This window comes from Macaca fascicularis, chromosome 8 (genome assembly GCF_037993035.2).
Source record: "Macaca fascicularis isolate 582-1 chromosome 8, T2T-MFA8v1.1".
Taxonomy (NCBI): domain Eukaryota; kingdom Metazoa; phylum Chordata; class Mammalia; order Primates; family Cercopithecidae; genus Macaca; species Macaca fascicularis.
The window spans coordinates 96166234-96189524 of NC_088382.1; the positions used below are offsets into that span (position 1 = coordinate 96166234).

General features: G+C 38.0%; 1 protein-coding gene across 9 annotated transcripts in view; it reads left to right on the forward strand.

The window, feature by feature from the left end:
- The window catches only part of WWP1 (WW domain containing E3 ubiquitin protein ligase 1), a 141337-nt gene that overhangs the window by 67471 nt on the left and 50575 nt on the right, over positions 1–23291 (forward strand). For 6 of the 9 annotated variants that reach the window (XM_045398467.3, XM_073999066.1, XM_045398469.3 and 3 more), the window contains exons 8-15: positions 412–748; positions 12310–12405; positions 14694–14868; positions 17847–17901; positions 18257–18341; positions 18466–18594; positions 22601–22676; positions 22784–22855. In XM_045398467.3, the coding sequence (XP_045254402.2) occupies positions 412–748; positions 12310–12405; positions 14694–14868; positions 17847–17901; positions 18257–18341; positions 18466–18594; positions 22601–22676; positions 22784–22855 (1025 nt within the window). Of the gene's footprint in view, positions 1–411; positions 749–12309; positions 12406–14693; positions 14869–17846; positions 17902–18256; positions 18342–18465; positions 18595–22600; positions 22688–22783; positions 22856–23291 lie in introns of all 9 variants that reach the window. The other 3 variants (XR_012416484.1, XR_012416483.1, XR_012416485.1) reach the window with 1 other exon arrangement.

Consider the following 23291-nt stretch of genomic DNA (forward strand, 5'->3'; position numbering starts at 1 on the left):
ATTGGCAAAGCAGTTTGTTTGACGTTAGCTACCATTTACACAAGAGAAGAGCAATTGAAAGGGATCATTTTTCAAAGTTTAGATGGCCCATACAGACTTCTCAGAATTGATGATTTGGAGGGAAAACATTGGTTATCTTAATGTTGGTGCCTCTCTCCTTAAGGTTGTTATTATTATACATACTTAAATTTTTATCGTTTACATATTTATCCCTGAAATTTTGAGGAACAAAAAAAATCTCCATTTTATTTTATGTTACATATTTTGAAAAGATTACTTTGTCTGCTGTTTGGAGAATGGATTGTAGTTGCTTAGTCTGGATTAGGCTCTGAATAAGTGTAGTCAATTGATTAGGTAATTGATTGCTTTATCATTACTTGATAGATTGTTTTATTAATTTTCCCTTCTCAGTTAATGGAGAATCATCCTCATTTGCACCAACTGATAATGCTTCTGTCATGGGTACTCCAGTAGTGTCTGAAGAAAATGCCTTGTCTCCAAATTGCACTAGTACTACTGTTGAAGATCCTCCAGTTCAAGAAATACTGACTTCCTCAGAAAACAATGAATGTATTCCTTCTACCAGTGCAGAATTGGGATCTGAAGCTAGAAGTATATTAGAGCCTGACACCTCTAATTCTAGAAGTAGTTCTGCTTTTGAAGCAGCCAAATCAAGACAGCCAGATGGGTGTGTGGATCCTGTACGGCAGCAGTCTGGGAATGCCAACGCAGAAACCTTGCCATCAGGGTATGTTAAATTTTTTAATGTCTGACTTGCATTTAAGTAGCAACTGTCTGTTAACATATGACTATTGAATGTGTGTATAAAATGTTTTCATTGTTCAGAACTTCAAAATCTAAGTTGGGATCTGAATCATACTATTTATTTACTTGCTACAAAGAAGTACTTTTTGAAACTAAGAACAATTGCTCATCTGGTTGAAATATATGTAGTATGAAGGGAAAACAAAAAACCTGATGTTAATTAGCAAAACCCTCTTGATTTGATTCTCGGTTTATTTTTACTTTTCATAAGAGTGACCATGATACTCCATATAATATCTTCAGTTCTCTAGCATCCTTGGTGGTCTGTTTCCAGACCTCATGCTGGGGAGGAAATAGCTCTTCTTTTCCTCAGCTAATAAATTGAGTACTGGAGAGTCACATACCTTGCTGATTGACTATTACAAACACGGTTTTTCATTGGTGGTTAGTAATTCTTAAGCTCTTTTAAGTTTCTCATTATAATTATTTAGCTCCCCATGATTTTCTTTAAAGAGTATTCTATATGTTTATTCCATTTGGTCATCTCCTCTGTATTCATGTAACAATTTCTTTGACCTTTGGCACTGGTAATACTAATATTAATAAATGATTAATTGTCTCTGCCTTCAAGAAGCTTATGTAGTGATTCACAGTTGTAAACGTGTACAGTATATACAATACGGTCAGAAAGTGCTGCAATAAAAATATGGACACAGTGCTTTCCAACACAGCTTACAGTGATCAGAATGTCAACTCTTGTAGCTGTTGCAACTGCACTTCTAGATGTCTCTACACTATTGTCTTCATTTTCTTACCTCAGTCACTGTTAATGTACCTTGGTTTTTTTTAGAATTGTTTTTTCTCAGTGCCCCTTACTGGCTCATCTGATGTTGTCCACTGCATAATTATGGTTTCAACCTTTGGTCTTCCTTTGTGTGCTTACCCCAGTAGATCTAGCACTCTCCATTATTATTGTTTTGGAATGGAGTTTCACTCTTGTTGTCCAGGCTAGAGTGCAATGGCACAGTCTTGACTCACTGCAACTTCTGCCTCCCAGATTCAAGTGATTCTCCTGCCTCTGCTTCGTGAGGGGCTGGGATTAGAGGCACCTGCCCCCATGCCCAGCTAATTTTTGTATTTTTAGTAGAGACAGGGGTTTCTCCATGTTGGTCAGGCTGGTTTCAAACTCCTGACCTCGTTATCCACCCGCCTCGCCTCCCAAAGTGTTGGGATTACAGGTGTAAGCCACCACACCTGGCCAGTGCTCCATCATTTTAACTATTAAATCTATATGTTCAGGCCAGACTTTTCTCTGAGCTTATTTTCAACCGCTTTTCCCTCTTCTGTTTCCTGCAAATGTTTCAGCTTTCCTTTCCCTCTCAAGAATCTCTTGTCCTGTGTCCTCTGTCTTTGGTAAATTAGTCATTTATCCTAGTCTCTCATGTAACAGTCACTGTGGCAAAGACATATAAAAAGCTATTCTTAGCCGGGCGCGGTGGCTCATGCCTGTAATCCCAGCACTTTGGGAGGCCGAGGTGGGTGGATCACGAGATCAGGAGATCGAGACCATCCTGGCTAACACGGTGAAACCCCATCTCTACTAAACATACAAAATATTAACCAGGCATGGTGATGGACGCCTGTAGTCTCAGCTACTCGGGAGGCTGAGGCAGGAGAATCGCTTGAACCCGGGAGGCGGAGCTTGCAGTGAGCTGAGATTGCGCCACTGCACTCCAGCCTGGATGACAGAACGAGACTCCATCTTAAAAAAACAAAACAAAACAAAACAAAAACTATTCTTACTGTCAGAAACCTCATCATCTAAGTGCTGGGGGTGGGGAAGAGGAGTAAACAATCAGCCAGTATACAGTATAATTAAAGCTAATACCAGAGGTAAGTTTACGATGCCATGACAAGGAACACATGCAGAGAAGGAATGGGAGGAGTCACCTGTGCTGTTGACATCGAAGAATACTTTCTGAAAGCTGTGACACTTCAGTGGATTCTGAAAGAAGAGGAGGAGTTATAGTTAGCACAGTGGTGGAAAGTTTCATTTTAGTAGAGCCGACTGCACATTCAAATCCCTAGTACCCATGAAAATGAGTATGCTGAACCCAGGAATTATTATTTTGTTATAGTTTGAGTTCAGCATTTGAGGCAGCAAGATATATAATGCTGAAGAGAAAACAGCCCTATGAAGAATTTTGTGTGATTGCGAAGGGTTTTGAACTTTTTTCTGAAAACCACTAATAAGCATTAAAGAATGTAAAGCAGGGGAGTGACATAATCCTCTGCTTTTATTAAGAACATTTTTGCAGTGGTATAGACAGCTGAGGAGTTAAGGAGTTGGGATAGTAGCCAGGCTGTTTTATAAATGAGGGAAGCCGGCATTCCAGTTCAAAACAGTAAGTACATACACCTAATTCTGTCGGGACCAGATAAATGCTTCAGCAGGCTTGTTGCCACCATTTATGATCTTTGTATTAGAATTTGGCAGTAATCTAGATTAGTGTTTTTCAATTTGTAGAGTGCAACCCATTAATAGGTTATGACCAGCATTTGAATAAAGAAATATAGGTGAGAATAGGAAATACTGGAAAATGTTAAATGTAGTAAGAATAAGCATTGTTTCCTGAAAGTTTCTCTCTCTCTCTCTCTCTCTCTCTCTCTCTCTCTCTTTCTCTTTCTGTGTGTGTGTGTGCGTGTGTGTGTGTGTGTGTGTGTGTGTGTGTGTAAGTAAAATCAGTAAATAGCAATCTGGTATACACAGAGATGTTTATATAAAACATACTTCTTACTGTGTAAACTGTGGTCAAAAAAAGTTTAAAAGCCACTAATCCAGGGGAGAAATGAAGAGAGCCTGAAGTGAGGTAAATGCTAATATTTTAGGTTGACGTAAGATGGGTCTTGGTAATAAGTTGTGGGGAGATAGAATAGAAAAGAGTGGAACCAAGGTGGATTCTTCTGGCATACACAGCACTAGGCTGTGTAACCCTTTGAATTAGCAGTTTTCAACTCCACATCATCTTCCCTCTTTGCTTAAAAATCTTACCTTAGTTCCTGTGTTTTCTTTTGTTTGGTAACTTACTGAGTCATTTAGCTAACAACAGGATAGGATTATGGGTGCCTAAATCCTGTTGATTCGAATGCACAGCCAGGTTGAGAACTGCTACTTCAAGTTGTTTTGTTAAACAACCCTTTACTCTCCACAGTTTTTTTAATTCACTTTCTATAGAGATATGTAGATGAAATAAAAAAATTCTGTGTATCAAAATCTAATTTAAAGTGCGCATCAGTGAAAAATTGGACAGTGTATTGAGTTACTTTTCAGAGAGATTAAAAATACACTGTGAATCTGCACCCCTCCGCCCCACCCCTAAATAGTGGTTAGGCGCCTGGGTCGTGGCATATTTGACCAAAATAATGATAGAATGTTGGACTTGGGGTAGGAGAGTGAAGAGAAAGCGTTCTGTATTTTGTAGGACATCCAGTTGATATATGTTACCTCATGCCGTATACCAAGGAGGTAGTTATATGTATAGTTCCAAAACTGAAGAAGAGTATTCTAGCCTGGAGATAACATTTGAGTGTTATGCCAAGCATGATTTCGCCTAAAGACCTTTGCATGTGCTCTTTTATGTATTCTCAAATATACTCAGGTTTTGTTAAAATGTTACCTCATTCCAGAGGCCTTTTTTGAGTCTCCTGTCCAAATCAAGCCAGTCTCCCCACATTCCCCTACCCTGCCTTATTTTCCCCAACATTTTATGTTGAAAATTTACAAATGTACAGAAAATTATAATTTTGCAGTGAAAACCCACACACTTCCCACTAGATTTTAAAGTTGACACTTTATTGTGCTTGCCTTATCTCATTTCTTCATCTCTTTATCCATCTGATTTTTAGTGCATTTCAATGAGTTTCAGACATCAGTATGTTTTGTTCCTCAACACTTCAGCTTGCAAATCATTAACTGGAATTCAATATGTTTTTAAATTTTTTTAGATAAAGATTACAAAGAAAGAAAAACACGAGTCTTGAATGTACTATTTTGATGAATTTTGGCAAATATGTATGTCTGTGTAACTCAAATCTTTATTGAGATATAGAACATTAATATCACCCTAGAAAGCTGTGATTCTGAGGCAATCACTATTCTGATTTTTTCTACTGTAGATTACTTTTCCCTGCTGTAGAACTTACTATAGATGGAGTAAGTATGAACTCTTTTGAGTAGGCTTCTTCCAATCAGCATGATGTAACCTTTATTATTTTTCTTTTTAACATTTAAATTATGTGACACACAGTGTTATTATCTGTTGTCTCTCCACTAGATTGAAGAGGGATTTTATTTTGTCTATTTATATATTCTTCGTGCTCAGAACTGTGCCTGCCATATAGCAGGCACTCAATAAATATTTGTTAAATAAGTGTATTTGTGTTACATTAAATGATTTAGAATGAGCAATTGGGCAAAAGCTCTGACTGGTAAATGCCTCTGGAAGAAATGGTTACCAAGGTCAGAAGCCACTGAAAAATTCTAGTAAGAACTGAAAGGCACTCATTGAACTTAATTACAAAGAGTTTATTTATTGTTGACCTATGACAGAGTGTGGTTTCAGGGAAATAACGAGAGCTGTATTTAACTTGCTCTGAGTTGAGAGTGAATGAGAAGGGAGGAAGTGTAATAGAGGACACTTTGGAAGAGTGTGAACTAATGTAGAAAACTTTCTCTGAAGACAAAGGGAAGGAGGAATGTTTGATAGAAGTGAGCAAGAGGACATACAGAACTGAGGAGTAGATTGTTTTGTGAAATGGAAGAGACTGACAGTTGATCTGCTGATGGAGTAGGTCGGTGGAGGCAGAGATTGGCCAATACTAGACAGAAAGAGGATTAACTCTGGGATTGTGGTTATGACAAGGCAGCAGTCTTACTGCCAACCCCTGTTAACTAAGTTTGAAGCCAGCAGTTGCCCAATCAGTCACCAAATTTTATTATTTTTATTGTAATATATTTCACAAAATTCTTCCACATTTTTTTTTAAAGCAAAGTCTTTGTTCAGTACGAGGCTTTGAAAATTTGTATATAATGTTTCAGTGAGACAGAGAAACCATACCTAAATACTAGGCAGAAGAGGGTTATGGTTGAAGGTGAAGTGTGGCAGTTATAAATCAGAGTTCTATTGAGAATTCTCAGTAATCAGTAATTTGGTGGTTTGCACCTATTTGCGGGGTGTTCATGAATTTTCACTATGGGATTATCTGGTCTCTGGCCAGATCCTGTCCACCACTTTTATAGGGCCCACAGGTACAGCTCTAGCAGGCTGTCACTGTGAGTCATGGAGACAAAGCCAGAGTACCCCCTTTACCCCTGTACCACTTCCCCCTAAAAATACCTTCCTTACTGCTGCCCAAGGCCTACTCTGGTCACCACCAGATTTTGGGGACTTACTCTTGGCAGCTACCAGGTCCCAAGCAGTGGACACATACCCTGGGAGTGACAGCTCAGCATGGTGACTCCCCTTGGGCCAGCTGCCAGGGGAGGAGAGAAGGGCACACACAGGTATTCAAGAGTCCCTGGGGCAGACGGTGAAATTGGCCAGGCTGCTCCCTTGTGGACCAGGAACTCTGTGTTCTGAGAATGTTGTCAGCAGAGGGAACTGGGTAGACAACATGCCCACAACTCCGGATGCCCCAGCATAGGCAGAGAGGGTGGAGCCGGGCAGGAGTCTCTTTTTATGTAAGTACCTATATAATTGTCTTGATTATATCTTTGGTTCACAAAGCCTGAAATATTTATCATCTGGCTCTTTGTAGAAATTTGCCTATTCCTTATTTAGTGCATTATAGATCTATTAAAGTGCATTCTGTGGGTCTAGAAAATTAGAAATAAGATAACTGAAAGCAGTTCTGAATATAATGTTCTGTGTAGCAAGAAATTTAGTTTGAGAAAGACAAATTCTATTTAGAACAAAAACACTGAAATCTGGAAGTGATCTAACAAGATCAGCAAGTAGCATTGTGCTTGGAACGTAAGTGCTTACTGAATATTTGTTAAATGGTAAATTAGAAATACTTGAAGTTAGCTCAGGATAAAACAGAAAAGGGCTTTGTAGCCCGTTATATGGATGAAGGGCTTGGTTGTGTTTATTTTTTCTCCCAATATTAAAACTGTTTCTGATTACAAAATTAAGACATGACCAAATACAATATGTAAGTCATATAGAAATATTAATACTTCTTAAACTCACCAGTGAGAGTGGTGTCTATATATATTATTCCAGCAGGAAATATTTGAGAGCCTTGTTCTAGGCGTGTGCAGCAGAGCTAGAGAACCCGAGGCTCTGTTGTGTAGCACCTGTTGTATAGAGCTTGTATTTCAGTGGGAAGACAAACAGCGGTCTTCTGTAAAAAAACTCATTGAGTAATGTCCGGTAGTGACAAGTTCTATGAGACAAGATAAAAGTGGATGAAGAGGCTAGAGAGCAGCTATATACATTATTATTTTGCATAAAATATTTTCATAAATAGGATCATACTGTGTATAGCTTTTCAGTTGGTTTAAAAAAACAACTTAGTCATATTTCCAAATCAGTACAAATAAATTCACACATTGATCAAATATTTAATTGACAAATATTTATTAAACTCTTTGTCTGTGGCAGCCTCTGTGCTAGGTGCTGTTAGTATACTGATCAGCAAAACAGATGAAGGTCCAAACTCTGTGGAGCATATGGTCTAATATGTAGGTCTCCCTTAATTCTTTTGAATGGTTTGTAGTGCTTCCTTGTGTATTATTTATTGCTGTATAATAAATTACCCCAAAACTTATCTCACATAGTTTCTGAGCATCAGGAATAAGGAAGTGCATTCGCTAGGTGCTTCTACTTGGGGTTCTTATGAGGTTGCCATCAAGCTGTTGGTGGAGGCTGCAGTCATTTGGAGGATGGTTAAGTGCACCTCAGTTAGCAAACCCAAGAGAGCTGGATTCTGGCCTGTCAGTGGGAAAAGCTCAGAACACGCATTGGCAGCATCGGATACCTTTGGAAGTGGTAGTGAAGATGACACTGTAAATGGCAAGATTGAATGTTTGAGAAACCCTAATTCCCTTCCCTGCAGCCAGAACTTCTGCTCTGCCTAGGGGTTTCCTCACTGGAGATACTTGACGCTTGGGAACACCAGGCACATTGGAGGTCAGAAATACTGTCCTAAATCAGCAGACATAAGTGAACCTTTGAAAGGTTAATAAGTAAAGAAGGTTGTAAAGTAAATTTTCAAATATACACCCAACCCAGATCCCAGAATATTGACACCCAGGATTTTACCTCTTCACCCAGGAGACTGACAGTATCTTCTATTGAAGACCTCCCCAAAACACTGAAAATACTAGTATAGATTGTTCTCTAACAAAACAGCCCCACTCTTTATTTAATCCCGCAATCCACAAGCCCCACCCAGGCACATAAAACTCCCAGTTTTCGGTGCCCTTCTCATTAGACATCTGAGGGAAACCTCTTAATTTGAAAGATAGATATCAAAACAAACAACCTAGAAAATACTGTTTTAAGATACCAGACTAGGGCTGGGCACGGTGACTCCCGCCTGTAATCCCCAGCACTTTGGGAGGCCTAGGCGGGCAGATCACGAGGTCAGGAGTTCGAGACCAGCCTGGCCAATATGGTGAAACCCTGCCTCTAATAAAAATACAAAAATTGGCCAGGCGTGGTGCCACGTGCCTGTGGTCCCAGCTACTCAAAAGGCTGAGGCAGAAGAATCGCTTGAACCTGGGAGACGGAGGTTGCAGAGAGCCAGTGTCGCACCACTGCACTCCAGACTGGGTGACAGAGTGAGATTCCATCCAAAAAAAAAAGAGACTATTTTAATATCCTCTGAAGGATAGAAGTAGATATGACATACATAAAACAAGAACCCAGTGCTATAAAAATGGAATACTCAAAGGACTAAAAAACTCTTGGAAATTTAATTCAGTGGAAAGTTTGACTGATAAAGATAAAGAAATTTGCCAGAGAGTAACACATAAGGATCAGTTCAGATAGTGTGATAAGAAAAGTTCTAGAAAGAGAGAAAATAGGAGGAAGTCCTTAACAAAATAACAAACACAAATTTCTTTATTGAAGAATAGACACAAATTTCTTATTGAAAAGGCTCACTAAAAATCCAGGATGATAAATGAAAACATTTATTTTAAGACAATTGGTTGTGAAAATTTTAGTACATTTGGGCCAATTAAATTCTAAATATTTTCAGAGATTGAAAAAATAAAGCAGGTTTCATAATAATCAGAATGGCATCAGATTTCCTAGAATCAACATGAAAAGCTAGAAGAGAGTGGAAGACAGTGAGTCCATGCCTTAGATGCGGAAGGAAATTATACCCAACATATGATCTGTATCTAGACACAGTGTTTAGTGTTTGCATAGAATAAATACAATTTTTCATATCCTAGGTTTCCAAAAGTTCACTTCTTATGTCTTCTTAGAAAGCTACTAGGACTTGTGTTTTCCCAAAACTAGGTAGTTAAAGTAAAAGATGTTGGATGCAGGAATTAGAGGGTCTGCTAGGAGAGGAGTGAAAGGAATGCCTGCACAATGATGAAGGAAAGCACAGAGTGGCCTCAGACAGCAGACAGTCTAGACTAGAAGCTAATCAGAAGACAGGTGCAATCATAGAACAGCTAACGAGCTTGAACGTTTTAAGAGATTTATGCAATTGGAAAAGTATTTGGGGTTTAACGATAAGAATGTAGACAATAAGCAAATGGAAGTGGAGATAATTTTTCTAGCTAATAGTATTTTTTTAAAAAAGAAATCGGGGTATGTTCTGTGCTCAGCTGTGGGGAGTTTATATAGTCATAATGATAACTGTAAGGGAAGGTACAACATATGTATATATTTGGAATGGTTGGGAGGAGGGTAAGTGTAGATGTGTGTGTGTGTGCAGGAGAGAGACCTGCAGCTTCACCTTTCCTAGTAAAATGTCAATACATTGTGTTTGAAATTAAACAAGTTACAATAAATCAAGGAAGTTAATAAGTAAAAGAAATAAATACCAAAAAAAATGGACTGAAACAAAGTTGAAAATGTTGCCTTGGGGAGTGGAAAATGAAGTGAAAAAGACAGTAAGTACTGTTGTTTTTTGCAATAAGTCTCATAGACTATATGACTCTGTTTAAACTATGTGAAGGTATATATAATTATATAGCTATGAAGGTATATATTAAACTATCTGGAAGTATATGTAATTTTGATAAAAATTAAAGCCAAATTAAAAATAGTAAAGGATATTTGTGAAGAAACAGTTGAAACCAGGAAATTTTGCTATAGGATAGCAATAAAAATTCAAGGACTGTGTATGGGAATTATTACCTAAAAATAGCAAAAGTGAAACTTGATCAGGTTTTTAGGTATTCATTTGGTTTTGGTAGTTAAGCTTTCATACAGAATAGCCCATTGGTACATGTTAGACATACTCCTGAAAGGCCTTTAAAATGAAATTTTATATTTAACTCCTTTCCTGTGAGCTTTTTATATAAGCAAATAAAGTTAATCATAACTTTCAGATTGTCTGATTTTAGTGAAATGCTTTATAAGGAATATCTAAGTTTTTACAGTACTGAATATCTTGAGTGTTCCAGTGTAGGATATAATAGGCAAGTTTAATAATTTTTGTGATCCTAAGTCAGTTCTGAACTTGGGAATCTTTATTGTTTATGGTTACTACTTAAGCGTTTTGTGACTTAGGTTTGTTAGATGCAGACTAAACAAATTTTTTAATTTTTTGTGTGTATTTGTCATCTTAAGTATGTATGTGTTTATGGGTGCAAACTAGGGAGTAGTTTCAGTATATATAGTTATCGTGTATAAAAATAAAATAACTTCGGCACTCTTAATAAAATAAATTTAATTGGGTTCTTTTTGGGGGGGTTCTCACAGATTGACTTAATATTTGAAAATATAAATTTACCATATTAACAAATAATAGGGAAAAGCGATTTGATCCTCAAAACTTTGCAGATGGGGAAGGAAGGTAGGAGGGAAAAGTGCTGGATTCTTTATGGGAGATCCTTGAGCCTCCCTCTTGGTGCAGGACAACTTATCAAAACTCACCATTCCAAGTTAGGGCTTCTTGATAAGCACTCACATTTAAAAACAGAATCTCTTATTGTGAAACTTCACATACACACAGAAAAGTACTTTCCTTCAAAATATATAGATGAAGCTGATTTCTCACAAAATACACATTTGTAACCATCACACAAGTCACGAAAGAGAACATTGACAGCACCCCAGGAATACTCTCTCATGTCCCTTCCGAAACACTACCTTCTTGAGTTCTTGTGTTAAAGAAAAAGGAAAATATTTTCTGGTTATTCTATTTTAAAATTGAAAACAAGAGTCTTAAACTCAGAAGTATGAGTTTTTGTTTGTTTATTTATTTATTTGTATTTTATATTTTTAAGACAGAGTCTTGCCCTGTCGCCCAGGCTGGAGTGCAGTGGTGCAATCACGGCTCACTGCAACCTCCACCTCCTGGGTTCAAGCAATTCTCATGTGTCAACCTCCCAAGTAGCTTGGATTACAGGAGTGTGTGCCACCATGGCTGGCTAATTTTGTGTGTGTGTGTGTGTGTGTGTGTGTGTGTGTGTGTGTGTGTGTGTGTGTGTTTTTAGTAGAGACGGGGTTTCTCCATATTGGCCAGGCTGGTCTTCAGCTCCTGACCTCAGGTGATCCACCCTCCTTAGCCTCCCAAAGTGCTGGGATTACAGGCATGAGCCACCATGCCTGGCCCACCAGTTTTTATTTTAAAAAATTATTTTTCTATACCATATTAAGAAAAGACTGAAGAGAAATTAACAGGAATCACAGAAGAAAAAATGAGAATGGTAGAAACGAGAGATTGAGAGTCTTCAAAATAGAATATGAAAAAGATAAAATGTAATTTCCATAAGTTCTGAGACCTACCAAAACGAAAATTGGGATAGATATGCACAAAGAAAAGACACTGTGCACACAGATGAAAGAATTTTCATGGAGCAGTATCACCACATACTTCTTTAAGGCTATTTCGGCTAAGAATCTTTTAGATGGGTACTTTTGAAATTATAGCAAAATCAATGTATTACTTCATAGACATTTTGTGCCTTGGATTTAATATTAAGCTGAAAGTTTCTTTATTCTTGATTCAATTTCTGCTTTCTGATAATTTGGAATTCTATAAGTAACTTTTTAAAATGTGGGGTATTGTATTCCTTTTCTGCTAACTATACTTTTTGAGTTTCCAATACTGTAATAAAAAGGGAATAATTAAGAGGTTAAAAAAGTACTAATAATTGAGAAAATGAACACTTATGTATATATATAATAGCCTTTATATATAGCTGTGTATGTGTGTTTATAGTCTTTTAATGTAAAGCTTATCTGTAATTTTTCTGATTATAAGGAAGAGTCATTCAGTCATTCTGATTACTAGGAAGATTGTCTTAGTGTGTTGTCTCTTACTGTTATTTTTGTATTTTTATTAAAGGTGGGAACAAAGAAAAGATCCTCATGGTAGAACCTATTATGTGGATCATAATACTCGAACTACCACATGGGAGAGACCACAACCTTTACCTCCAGGGTAATATAGCATCTTTGTGCATCTGCAGTTATATTTTATCACATATGTGGTTTTCACATTCATTTAGTACAGCATAATTTGATTCTTTCATTCTGCATATATTCAGTTTCTTTAAATTTCCTTGTATAAATAATGAATGTTCAGTCAATGAGACTAGATAGTCTGTAGGGCTTCTTCAAGAGACTGTCAAGCATTGGCATGAGTTACTGAGAGAAGTTGCAAAATTTGGTCAGTTGTCAGTCCTTCCTTGTAATTTTTTTAAGGAAAGAAAGGTAACATTTAGGACAGTTTATATGTATGGTTCTGCAAGGATAGTGATCTAAAGTATGTTATTTCATAAGATTTAATGACTTAAATATTAAAGTGGCCCAAAACTATAATCTACAAAGGTCTCCATGAGTGAACTTATGCCTAAAATTGTAGAAAGTTTTAAATTAATAAAGTTTTTATTACATACTAAAATTCATGCTATTAGGCTGTCATTCAAGGCCATTCACAAACGAGTCTTCCTTTACTTTTGTATTTTTTCATAACTGTCTACATAACTGCACTGATAGCTAGTCAAATTGTACTATTTGCATTTATTTATCTCACACATTCTGTGTGTACCTGAAGTATATTTCTTAGATACTCAGATTTCCCTTCCAGATTCAATTTAAAGCCCACCATCATAAAACACATTCACAATCTAGAAAACTTAAGGCAGAGAAATGTTATTTTTGTGGGATATTTCTGTTTTATGGAACAAAGCACTCAGGCCTTGATTCTACAGTATTAAATGAGAACTTATTGGAAAACATGGCGCCAATATTGCAATATAGCAAACCGTGAAGTTCATTTTAACTCTGACAGGATCATCAAGTTATAGTCATTCATTTAGCCCATTCATTGAGTGCCATGACATGGGGTTTATTTCACTGAAACTGTTGTCCAAAAATTAGGCAGAGGTTGTCTTTAATTTCATCTTTAGCGTCTATTATTGTCTTTGTGACCCCATTGTATTTTTAGTAATAAGTTTAAGGAATTTATAATTGCTTGCTGAAAGGAGTTTACAATCATTTCATGAATTAATGATAAAAATTGGTTTAATAGATCCTACATGTGTAGAACAGGTGGAAGTTGGCATGAACCCTCAAGGATGAGTAGAATTCTAGTTGGTAGAGATATAGGGAAGGGTATTCTGTGAGGCAAAAGCATGACAAAATTCAACTCATGACACCCTTGGAACCAGCAAATAGTTGGTTAGACTCTCACGTGAGACCCTTGTAGGATCTCAGGGAGATGAGACTGAAAATGTGGACAGTTCATTTTTATGCCATGCCAGTGATCCATCATGGGTGGAATGACATGGAGTCCACCTGTGTTTCAGGAAGAAAATTGGCAGCAATATAATGGCAGGAAGGTGAGTTAAAAAGTAATAAAAAGAGTTCAGTTAACTCATCCTGAACATGGGTATTGGCTATAGAGCAGATTGCTTGGTATACAGCAAGCACTGTCAGTAAATGCTTATCAAAGAAAGAAGGAGAGGCCGAGCACGGTGGCTCATGCCTGTAATCCCAACACTTTGGGAGGCTGAGAGGTGGGAGGATCACCTGAGGTCAGGAGTTCAAGACCAGCCTGGCCAACATGGTGAAACCCCGTCTCTACTAAAAATACAAAAAATTAGCTGGGTATGGTGGTCTGTGCCTGTAATCCCAGCTACCCAGGAGGCTGAGGCAGGAAAATCACTGGAACCTGGGAGGCAGAGGTTGCAGTGAGCTGAGATCACGCCATTGCACTTCAGCCTAGGTGACGAGCGAAACGCCATCTCACAAAAAAAAAAAAAAGAGAGAAAACGGATAGCCAGATTGATACTGAAACTGTTCTTTCAGTGGCCTCTTTTTAGACAGGTTTTAGAAATTATATTAGGACTAATGCTCTCCCTCCCCTTGAGGGGCTTAAAACCTGATGGGTTGATAGCTGCAGCAAACGACCATGGCGCATGTATACCTGTATAACAAACCTGCGTGTTCTACACATGTGTCCCAGAACTTAAAGTAAAATTTAAAAAAAAATAAAAATAAGCAACCTCTTCTAGTGCGGGACTAAACATTACAGTGACTAAAGGAAATAAAAAGGTATTAGTCGTAGAATGGGAAGGTAATGTAGCTAAAATAAATAGTTCATAGTTTCAGGTTTTAGGTATTTTAACATGTCTTGATATTTAAAGTGAGTGAAGTAATAACTGCTTTTCATTTTCTTATATTGAGAGATTATTGTTTATTTTTATTATTGTTTATTTGTGGTAGTTGGGAAAGAAGAGTTGATGATCGTGGAAGAGTTTATTATGTGGATCATAACACCAGAACAACAACGTGGCAGCGGCCTACCATGGAATCTGTCCGAAATTTTGAACAGTGGCAATCTCAGCGGAACCAATTGCAGGGAGCTATGCAACAGTTTAACCAACGATACCTCTATTCGGTAATTAGCAAATTATAAGATTGTTTACATAACTTCCTCCCTTATTTGTTTGTCTTTCTCTATTATGGTGATTTTTCTTTCCCTTTTTTTTTTTTCTTTCTTTTTTTTTTTTTTGCTATCCCTTGACCATAATCACATATCTGTTTTGGTGATTTTTAGAAATAGTATAGACTGTGTTACAAGATATTTTTTAATCTTTAATAAATAGTGTTTCTGATATATATATATATATATATGCACTTTATAATAATTTAAAATATTCTAGTTTAGTAACATAACTTACACACTAAGTTTTATATCCTTACTAAGGGGTAGTTTCATAAATGCAATTCTTCGTAAAATAATATTTTTGCTAATTTTCAATCCTTCACTTTTATAATAATTTTGTTTGCTTTCAACATAACCATTTACCTTATGATTTTACTTAGAGCCAGTCTCGCAGTATTATAGCTATTCTGATTCTCTTCCCAGATTCTAAGAAGCAACGTTCATCTGTTTTGTCCCATAAGAGATATTTCTAGAACTTGAAAGTTTTGTCCAAAAAGTCTAACACTGTCTGAAAATTTGACCAATTGGGGATTTACTTATTGCCATAAGCAAACATCCGTGAGAGAAGTGGAAAAAACAAAACAAAACTCCTCTGATAAATGGTGTGATCATAGGAGGTAGAAAAGATAAATTTTAAAGTACTGGGCAACTACAGATAGTGTTTTGAGGCACCTTGAGACCTAAAGTGTAGCAGTTAGCAGATAGAAAGGAAGTAGGAAAGAGACATAGAAAGAAAATGTAAGTAACTTCCTCCAAAATCCTGTTACAGTCTGACTCTTTCGACCACCTTTTTTTCAGAGGTTAAATAGTAAGTTCTCATTTGCAGGTTGACCTACTCTCCCGGTTATATGTAGCTAGCAGGGAGGGAGTGGGCAGCCTAGTTTCTATAGCGTTTCCTGCTGCCTTCAATTGCTGGTTCTTCCATGACTTGTACAGAAATCAGTGGTAAGGTTCCATAGTTTAGCTGTATATAGTAATTATACCATATGGTATATATAGTAATATATATAGCTATATACATACATAAAAAGTAATACATATAGCTTTGGTTTTGGTTGGACTTACCTGTACACTTGAAAACCTTTGGTGAACAGGGCAGAATGAGGTAACAGATGCGTATCAGAAGAATGTTATCTTGCAAGTAATAGAATCTCCTTAAACACATTGAGGTTTAATTATCTCAGTACAACATCAGGTCTGGGGTAAAAGTCTAAGTGCTGCATTGACTCAGTAGTGTCATCAAGGACCTGGGTTCTTTCTGCCTTTATGCTCTGCCATCCGTATCACACTTCAGGCCTTTTACTTCGTTTATATGGAACTCTACACTGTGGGCCTCACATCCATAGTCTAGGCAAGAAGAAAGAGAAAGAGGAATTGAAAGGGCAGATGGCTCTGTTGTTGCAAGCCCTTGCCTTTTTTACTTAGTGAAGGATGCCCTTACCATGGCCTCTGCCTATACTTCACTGGCCAGAATTGTTCACTCTACCAGCTCAGCTGCAAGGGAAGGGGGATGGAATGATCTTTATGGCCACGTTTCTACCTCCAGCAAAGCAGGGATTTGGTTCTCAAGAACAGGTGGAAGATAAATATTGAGTATAATTAACAGGGTCTGTTACAAGATTATATTCATCAAGATGCATTTACTTTAAGAAATTATTTTTCAGGTAATTATTTTTACATTTGTCATTATTATAAAATTCTTGATAGAATGCTTATATTTTCCTCAGAATATATTTCTAGGTTATAATAAGAATGGAGGCATACATAAAAATGTGTTTTTATGTATGCATGAAAATATAAAAGATACTAATTAAAAGTTTATTTCTATAAATGGTACTGGAGTTGAGTGTTAGTTTTATTAGTGGGCATTTGTTTTAAAGAAAATTGTGATAATTGGTCTATTTTTAAACAAATAATATTGCCTCATTTAAACATCAATTTCCTGTATGTTCTTCTCCCATTTCATCTTCCCTCTATAGTTTAGTATGGAAGGACTGGGAGAGTAAAGTACTGATGCCAGTGTATTATTTTCAAATCATTTTAGAAAAACTAATAATTAATTTGATTAGTTGATAGTCTCCTCTTCATGACGTTTTATGAGCTTTGTGTCTTGGCTGGGAGTGGTGGCTTACACCTGTTATCCCAGCACTGTGAGAGGCCGAGGCGGGTGGATCACGTGAGCCTCGGAGTTCGAGACCAGCCTCAGAAACACGGCAAAACCTTGTCTCTACAAAAAATACAAATATTAGCCAGGTGTGGTGGTGCATGTCTGTAGTCCCAGCTACTTGGTGGGGCTGAGGTGGGAGGATTGCTTGAGCCTGGGAAGCAGAGGCTGCTGTGAGCTGAGATCACACCAGTACACCCTAGTCTGGGTAATAGAGCAGGAAGATCCTGTCTCAAAAAAACAAAGAACTTTGTGTCTTGAAATTGCTACATTTCCTTATTATGTAGATCGATCGATCGATCTATCTATCTATCTATCTATCTATCTATCTATCTATCTATCTAATAATATAGATCTATTTTTGAGATAGCTTCTTGCTCTGTTGCCCAGGTTGGAGTGCAGTAGTAGTGTGATCACAGTTCACTGCAACCTCCACCTCCTGGGCTCAAGTGATCCTCCCACCTCAGCCTTCCAAGTAGCTGGGACTTTAGGCAAATGTGCCAACGTGTCTGGCTAATTAAAAAAAAATTTTTTTTAATAGAGACAGGGTCTTCCAGGCTGGTCTTGAACTCCTGGGCTTAAGTAATCCTCCCACCTTGCCCTCCCAAAGTGCTGGGATTACAGGCGTGAGCCACTGTGCCCAGCCCCTTATCATATTTTTAGAAAATTATTATAAAATGTGATTCTGCCATGCACTTGGCTTATTTCCACTTCCATATTAAAATACTGTTATTTTATTTCTCTCCCCAATCTTTTCTCCAATCAGGCCTCAATGTTAGCTGCAGAAAATGACCCTTATGGACCTTTGCCACCAGGCTGGGGTAAGCCGTTATGTTTTTGCTAATGATCCGTAAGGGAGATATATATATCTCCATATATATATCCCTTATTTTATATGTATATCTCCCTTATATATATCCCTTAATATATACCCCTTATAATATATAATATATATTATTATTTATATAATATATAATTATTTATATAATATATATTATATATAGAATAGATTATATATTGTATATATTCTATAAGACATATAAGTGATACATATATCCCTGATATATTTTTTTATATATTTATATATAATATATAATATATAATCATATATATATTCCTTATTTTATATATAGATCCCAAATAGTTATTAAATATTATGGTCACTTTATATTTCAGAGAAAAGAGTGGATTCAACAGACAGGGTTTACTTTGTGAATCACAACACAAAAACAACCCAATGGGAAGATCCAAGAACTCAAGGGTATGTATATACAGCAGCCTTAAATCATCTTGCATATATCTGTAGGTAGAATCAACCAACCTTGAATGAGATATTTTTAGTACCTAGAAAATGTTCATCTTGTGATTTTAACTTTATCTTTTAGCTTACAGAATGAAGAACCCCTGCCAGAAGGCTGGGAAATTAGATACACTCGTGAAGGTGTAAGGTACTTTGTTGATCATAACACAAGAACAACAACATTCAAAGATCCTCGCAATGGGAAGTCATCTGTGTGAGTGAAAACCTGAGGTTCTCCTTTAAATGTTGCTTAGTGAGCACATGAGAGTTAGTCTCTAACTTATCCTCAAGTTTAGAAAAATATTTTACTTTTTGGTTCAAGAAAACCTACACAAGTGATACGTTAGTATAGCTGTCTTTGCTCTCATTTGACGATGGATTTGCAGCATGTCATTCCTTAATAATAGCAATGGCAACTATTTATGTAGTGATTACTATGTGCCAAGGATTGTTCTAAGTACTTCATAGGTATTAACTCATTTTATCTTCCAATAACCCCTTGAGGTAGATACTATTATTTTTCTCTTTACCAAGTGAGGAGAGATACAGGGAGTGTAACTAACTGTGCAAAGTTATAAGGCAAGTAGTGGAGCTGGTTTCTAACTATGACAGTCAGTCTGTCTCTTGACTCTGTGCTCTTAACTGCCACATGACACTGCTGCAATGAGATGGTCAGTGAAATGATTTTCCAAATTTAAAGATAACTGAATTAAGCAGTTGACAGATGTCTCCTTCATTCTTACTCTAAGGTGTAATGTCTTTGCATAACTAAGAAAGTAGAAGCAATCATAAAAGGTCTTTTGCAAATTTGTACCACCATATCTGTGCATCTCCTACCACCTCTCCTCCCTCCTGTTCTGTAGATGAACTGTCATTGTTATTATCAAAGTCTGCTCCCTCTGCTGGTACATTCGATTCCTACCACCACTTTTCTACTTAATTGCTCCAACAGTTACCACCTTTGTCTTGAATTATCAGGTTTTATTTCTCCACTAAATTATTCTTATCAGCTGTTATTTCTCCTAGATTTTAAAAAAAAAAGCAAAAAAAAAATTACAACTCTACCAAACCAATGTGTTCGATTACACAGTTCATTTGTGTGTGTGTGTTTTTTTTTTTTTTTGAGATGGAGTTTCGCTCCTGTTGCCCAGGCTGGAGGGCAATCAATGATGTGATCTCAGCTCACTGCAACCTCCGCCTCCTGGGTTCAAGCGATTCTCCTGCCTCAGCCCCCCGAGTAGCTGGGATTACAGGCACCCGCCACCATGTCCAGCTAATTTTTGTATTTTCAGTAGAGATGGGGTTTTGCTATGTTGGCCAGGCTGATCTCAAACTCCTGACCTCAGGCGATCCACCCGCTTTGACCTCCCAAAGTCCTGGGATTACAGGCGTGAGCCATCACACCCAGCCCACAATTCATTTTTATTGCTCCCGTTTACAGGAAAGCTACTTGCACAGTTGTCTCTGTATTGCTGTTCATAGTTTCTCCTTTAAACCAACTCCAGGAAGTTCCCATAACACTGAATTTGCAAGGGCACCAATGATCTTCCCATTGTTAATCCAGGCATTGGTCTGAAGTACTGTCTGATTGGACTTCTCAGGAACATTTTTTTTTTTTTTTTTTTTTTGAGGCGGAGTCTCGCTCTGTCGCCCAGGCTGGAGTGCAGTGGCGCGATCTCGGCTCACTGCAAGCTCCGCCTCCCGGGTTCCCGCCATTCTCCTGCCTCAGCCTCCCGAGTAGCTGGGACTACAGGCGCCGCCACCACGCCCGGCTAATTTTTTTGTATTTTTAGTGGAGACGGGGTTTCATTGTGTTAGCCAGGATGGTCTCGATCTCCTGACCTCATGATCCGCCCGTCTCGGCCTCCCAAAGTGCTGGGATTACAGGCTTGAGCCACCGCGCCCGGCCAGGAACATTTGACATAATACATTTCTCTCTCCTGGCAAAAGTAGTGCTGTGAACCATACTTTCTTGATTTCCCTCTGCCTTTCTGGTCTTTTTTCTTTATTTTGCCGAGTCCTCCTTTTTTTCCTCAGCCCTTTTTTTTTAAAAAAAAAAAAAACTACATTCATTCTCTTGGTGCATCCTATTCAGTATTACACTTTTAAAACACCTGCCTGCTAATGACTCACAAATTTAGCTCAGACTTCTCACTTGAAATTTTGCTTTCTATATTCAGCTGCTTATTGACATCTCCACTTGTAACTCCTTCCTGATAGGTCCTGTAGAACCTGCTCTCTGGCCAGGCATGGTGGCACACACCTGTAATCCCAGCACTTTGGGAGGTTGAGGCAGGTAGATCACTTGAGCCCAGGAGTTTGAGACCAGCCTGGGCAACATAGCAAGACCCCATCTCTAAAAAAACAAAACAAAACAAAAACAAAACAACAACAAAAACCCAGCCCTACCTGTGATACTCCCTGTCACACAGTTGATGATAACTCTACTCTAGCATGTACTTGGGTCAAAATTTTTTGAATCACCTGGGCATGGTGGCTCAGGCCTGTAATCCCAGCACTTTGGGAGGCTGAGGTGGGTGGATCACCTGAGGTCAGGAGTTCGAGACCAGCCTGGCCAACATGGTAAAATTAGCTGGGCGTGATGGTGTGCGCCTATAATCCCAGCTACTCAGGAGGCTGAGGCAGGAGAATCACTTGAACCCTGGAGGCAGAGGTTGCAGTGAGCTGAGATTGCACCATTGCACTCCAGCTCGGGCAACAAGAGCAAAACTCCATCTTAGAAAAAAAAATGTGGAATCATCCACAACTCCTCTTTCTCTCCTAGCTTACAAACAGCCCATCAAGAATTCTAGTTACCTCAGCTTCAGAGCATATCTAGAGTCCAGCTGTCTCACCACCCCCATTGCCACCATTTTGGTCCAGGCTACCATTGTCTGTTGCCTGGCTTGGTAGCAGAGTCCTCTCCCTGCTTTCTTCCCATACCTCGTACAATGTTGTGTTATTCTCCGTACAGCACAGAGACTGACTTTCCAAAACAAAAGTTAAATTAAAAGCCATTTGTTTGCACAAAACCCTTCAGTGGTTTCCATCTCAGTTGGAGTAAAAAGCACAGTAATGGCCTTACAGGATCTGACCCCTCTCATCTCTTCAACCTCTTCTTGGTTTTCGCTCCTCCTTATTCACCATGTTCCAGCTTCATTGGCCACTAGCTGTGCCTTCAACACCGTCAGCTTCCACCTTGGGTCTTAGCCCTTACACCGTCTGCCTGGTATGCTCTTTTCCCAAATCTCCATATGGCTTATGCCCTCTCCTTCATGTTTTTGCTCAAATGTCGCTTTGTGTATGAGCTCTACTCTTTTTACCCTTTTGAAAATTACAAAATACTTGTCATATCACTCCTTATCCTTTGTCCTTTTAACAATGCCTTTTTTATTGTTTTAGGTCAAGAGTGATAAGACATTTGTACTTTACTTATCTCTTCACTAGTACATAAGCTCCACAAAACAGGCATTTTTACCTATTAATAAGTAATGCCGTCACTGTCTAGAAGAAAGCCAGGTACCAGCTATCCTTTCAGTAAATGCTTGAATAAGTGAATTCACTTGAACCTGACAATGCAAGAGAACATTTTTCATCTGTTCCAAAGTGTTCCTTAAGATTATGAAAGTGATTTGTGCTTGTCAGGCCCTCAGTCAATAGAGAAGAGATCCAGGCTCTGTTACTGTGAGTCAGACCATGTTGTGAAACCTGTATTCCCAGGTGCCATGCCACCAACTCTGCCTTTTCTCTCACTGACCGCCTGAACCGTGTCATCTAGATGACAATGTTGTTTCTAGGAATTTGATTTTGCTCTGCTTATTATCTCCAGGAATATTTGTTTGAGTTTTAGGTTAGACTTAGGATGGGATAGAATTTCCTTCCACGTCTCTACTGTCTGGAGCCTCTGTCCTCCTTAGATTTAAGGATTATCAAATATTTTCTTTGAAATAGTCTGTAGTAGACTTTGGTATTTCATTTAACTCACTAACCAAAGACCCAGCATAAATACAGTGTCCCTCTTTGTGTATGTGTGTGTCCTGTTGCTGTAGTAGTCCCCATTACTTGAGCTGCTTTTGGCCCACCATGTATGTATACCCTTCTCTCCCAGCAAAAAACTTCCTGTGGTATTTTGTAGGACTTTAGGACCTCTGATTTCATACTGAATACTAAGTATTCAACTTTATTATGAGTTAATTTGGTTTCTTTTTGTTTTTCTTTAGAACTAAAGGTGGTCCACAAATTGCTTATGAACGCAGCTTTAGGTGGAAACTTGCTCACTTCCGTTATTTGTGCCAGGTACTACAGTGGTAAATAAATCTTATACTCACAATAATTTAGTGTTATCTTTATACAATACATATACTATAACTTAGATGATATTATGATATTGTTTTTGTCTTTAGTCTAATGCACTACCCAGTCATGTAAAGATCAATGTGTCCCGGCAGACATTGTTTGAAGATTCCTTCCAACAGGTAAGGAGGATTTTAGCAGAATAAAATACTATTTGTCTCATTGTATTCTGTACATCTAAATAAAGTTACGGTTTTAGAAATTTTTAAACCACCCAGAACACAGCTATAATAATAATGACTGCCACCGCCACTTACTGAGTGCCTTTTTTTTTTTTTAATAGAGATGGAATTTTGCCATGTTACCCAGGTTGGTCTCGAACTCTGGGCTCAAGTGATCCACCCACCTTGGCCTCCTAAAGTACTGGGATTACAGGCTTGAGCCACTGCATCTGGCCATTTTAATAATAGTTACACTAAACCCTACCATAAACTGAGTGAATATCATTTGTAAAACACCGGCATCTTACATTTCTCATTTTATTTCATTCGTCCTCACAGCATCTCTTTGAGATAGCTCTTATTGTATCTCCATGTTATAGGTGAAGGTACTGAGACT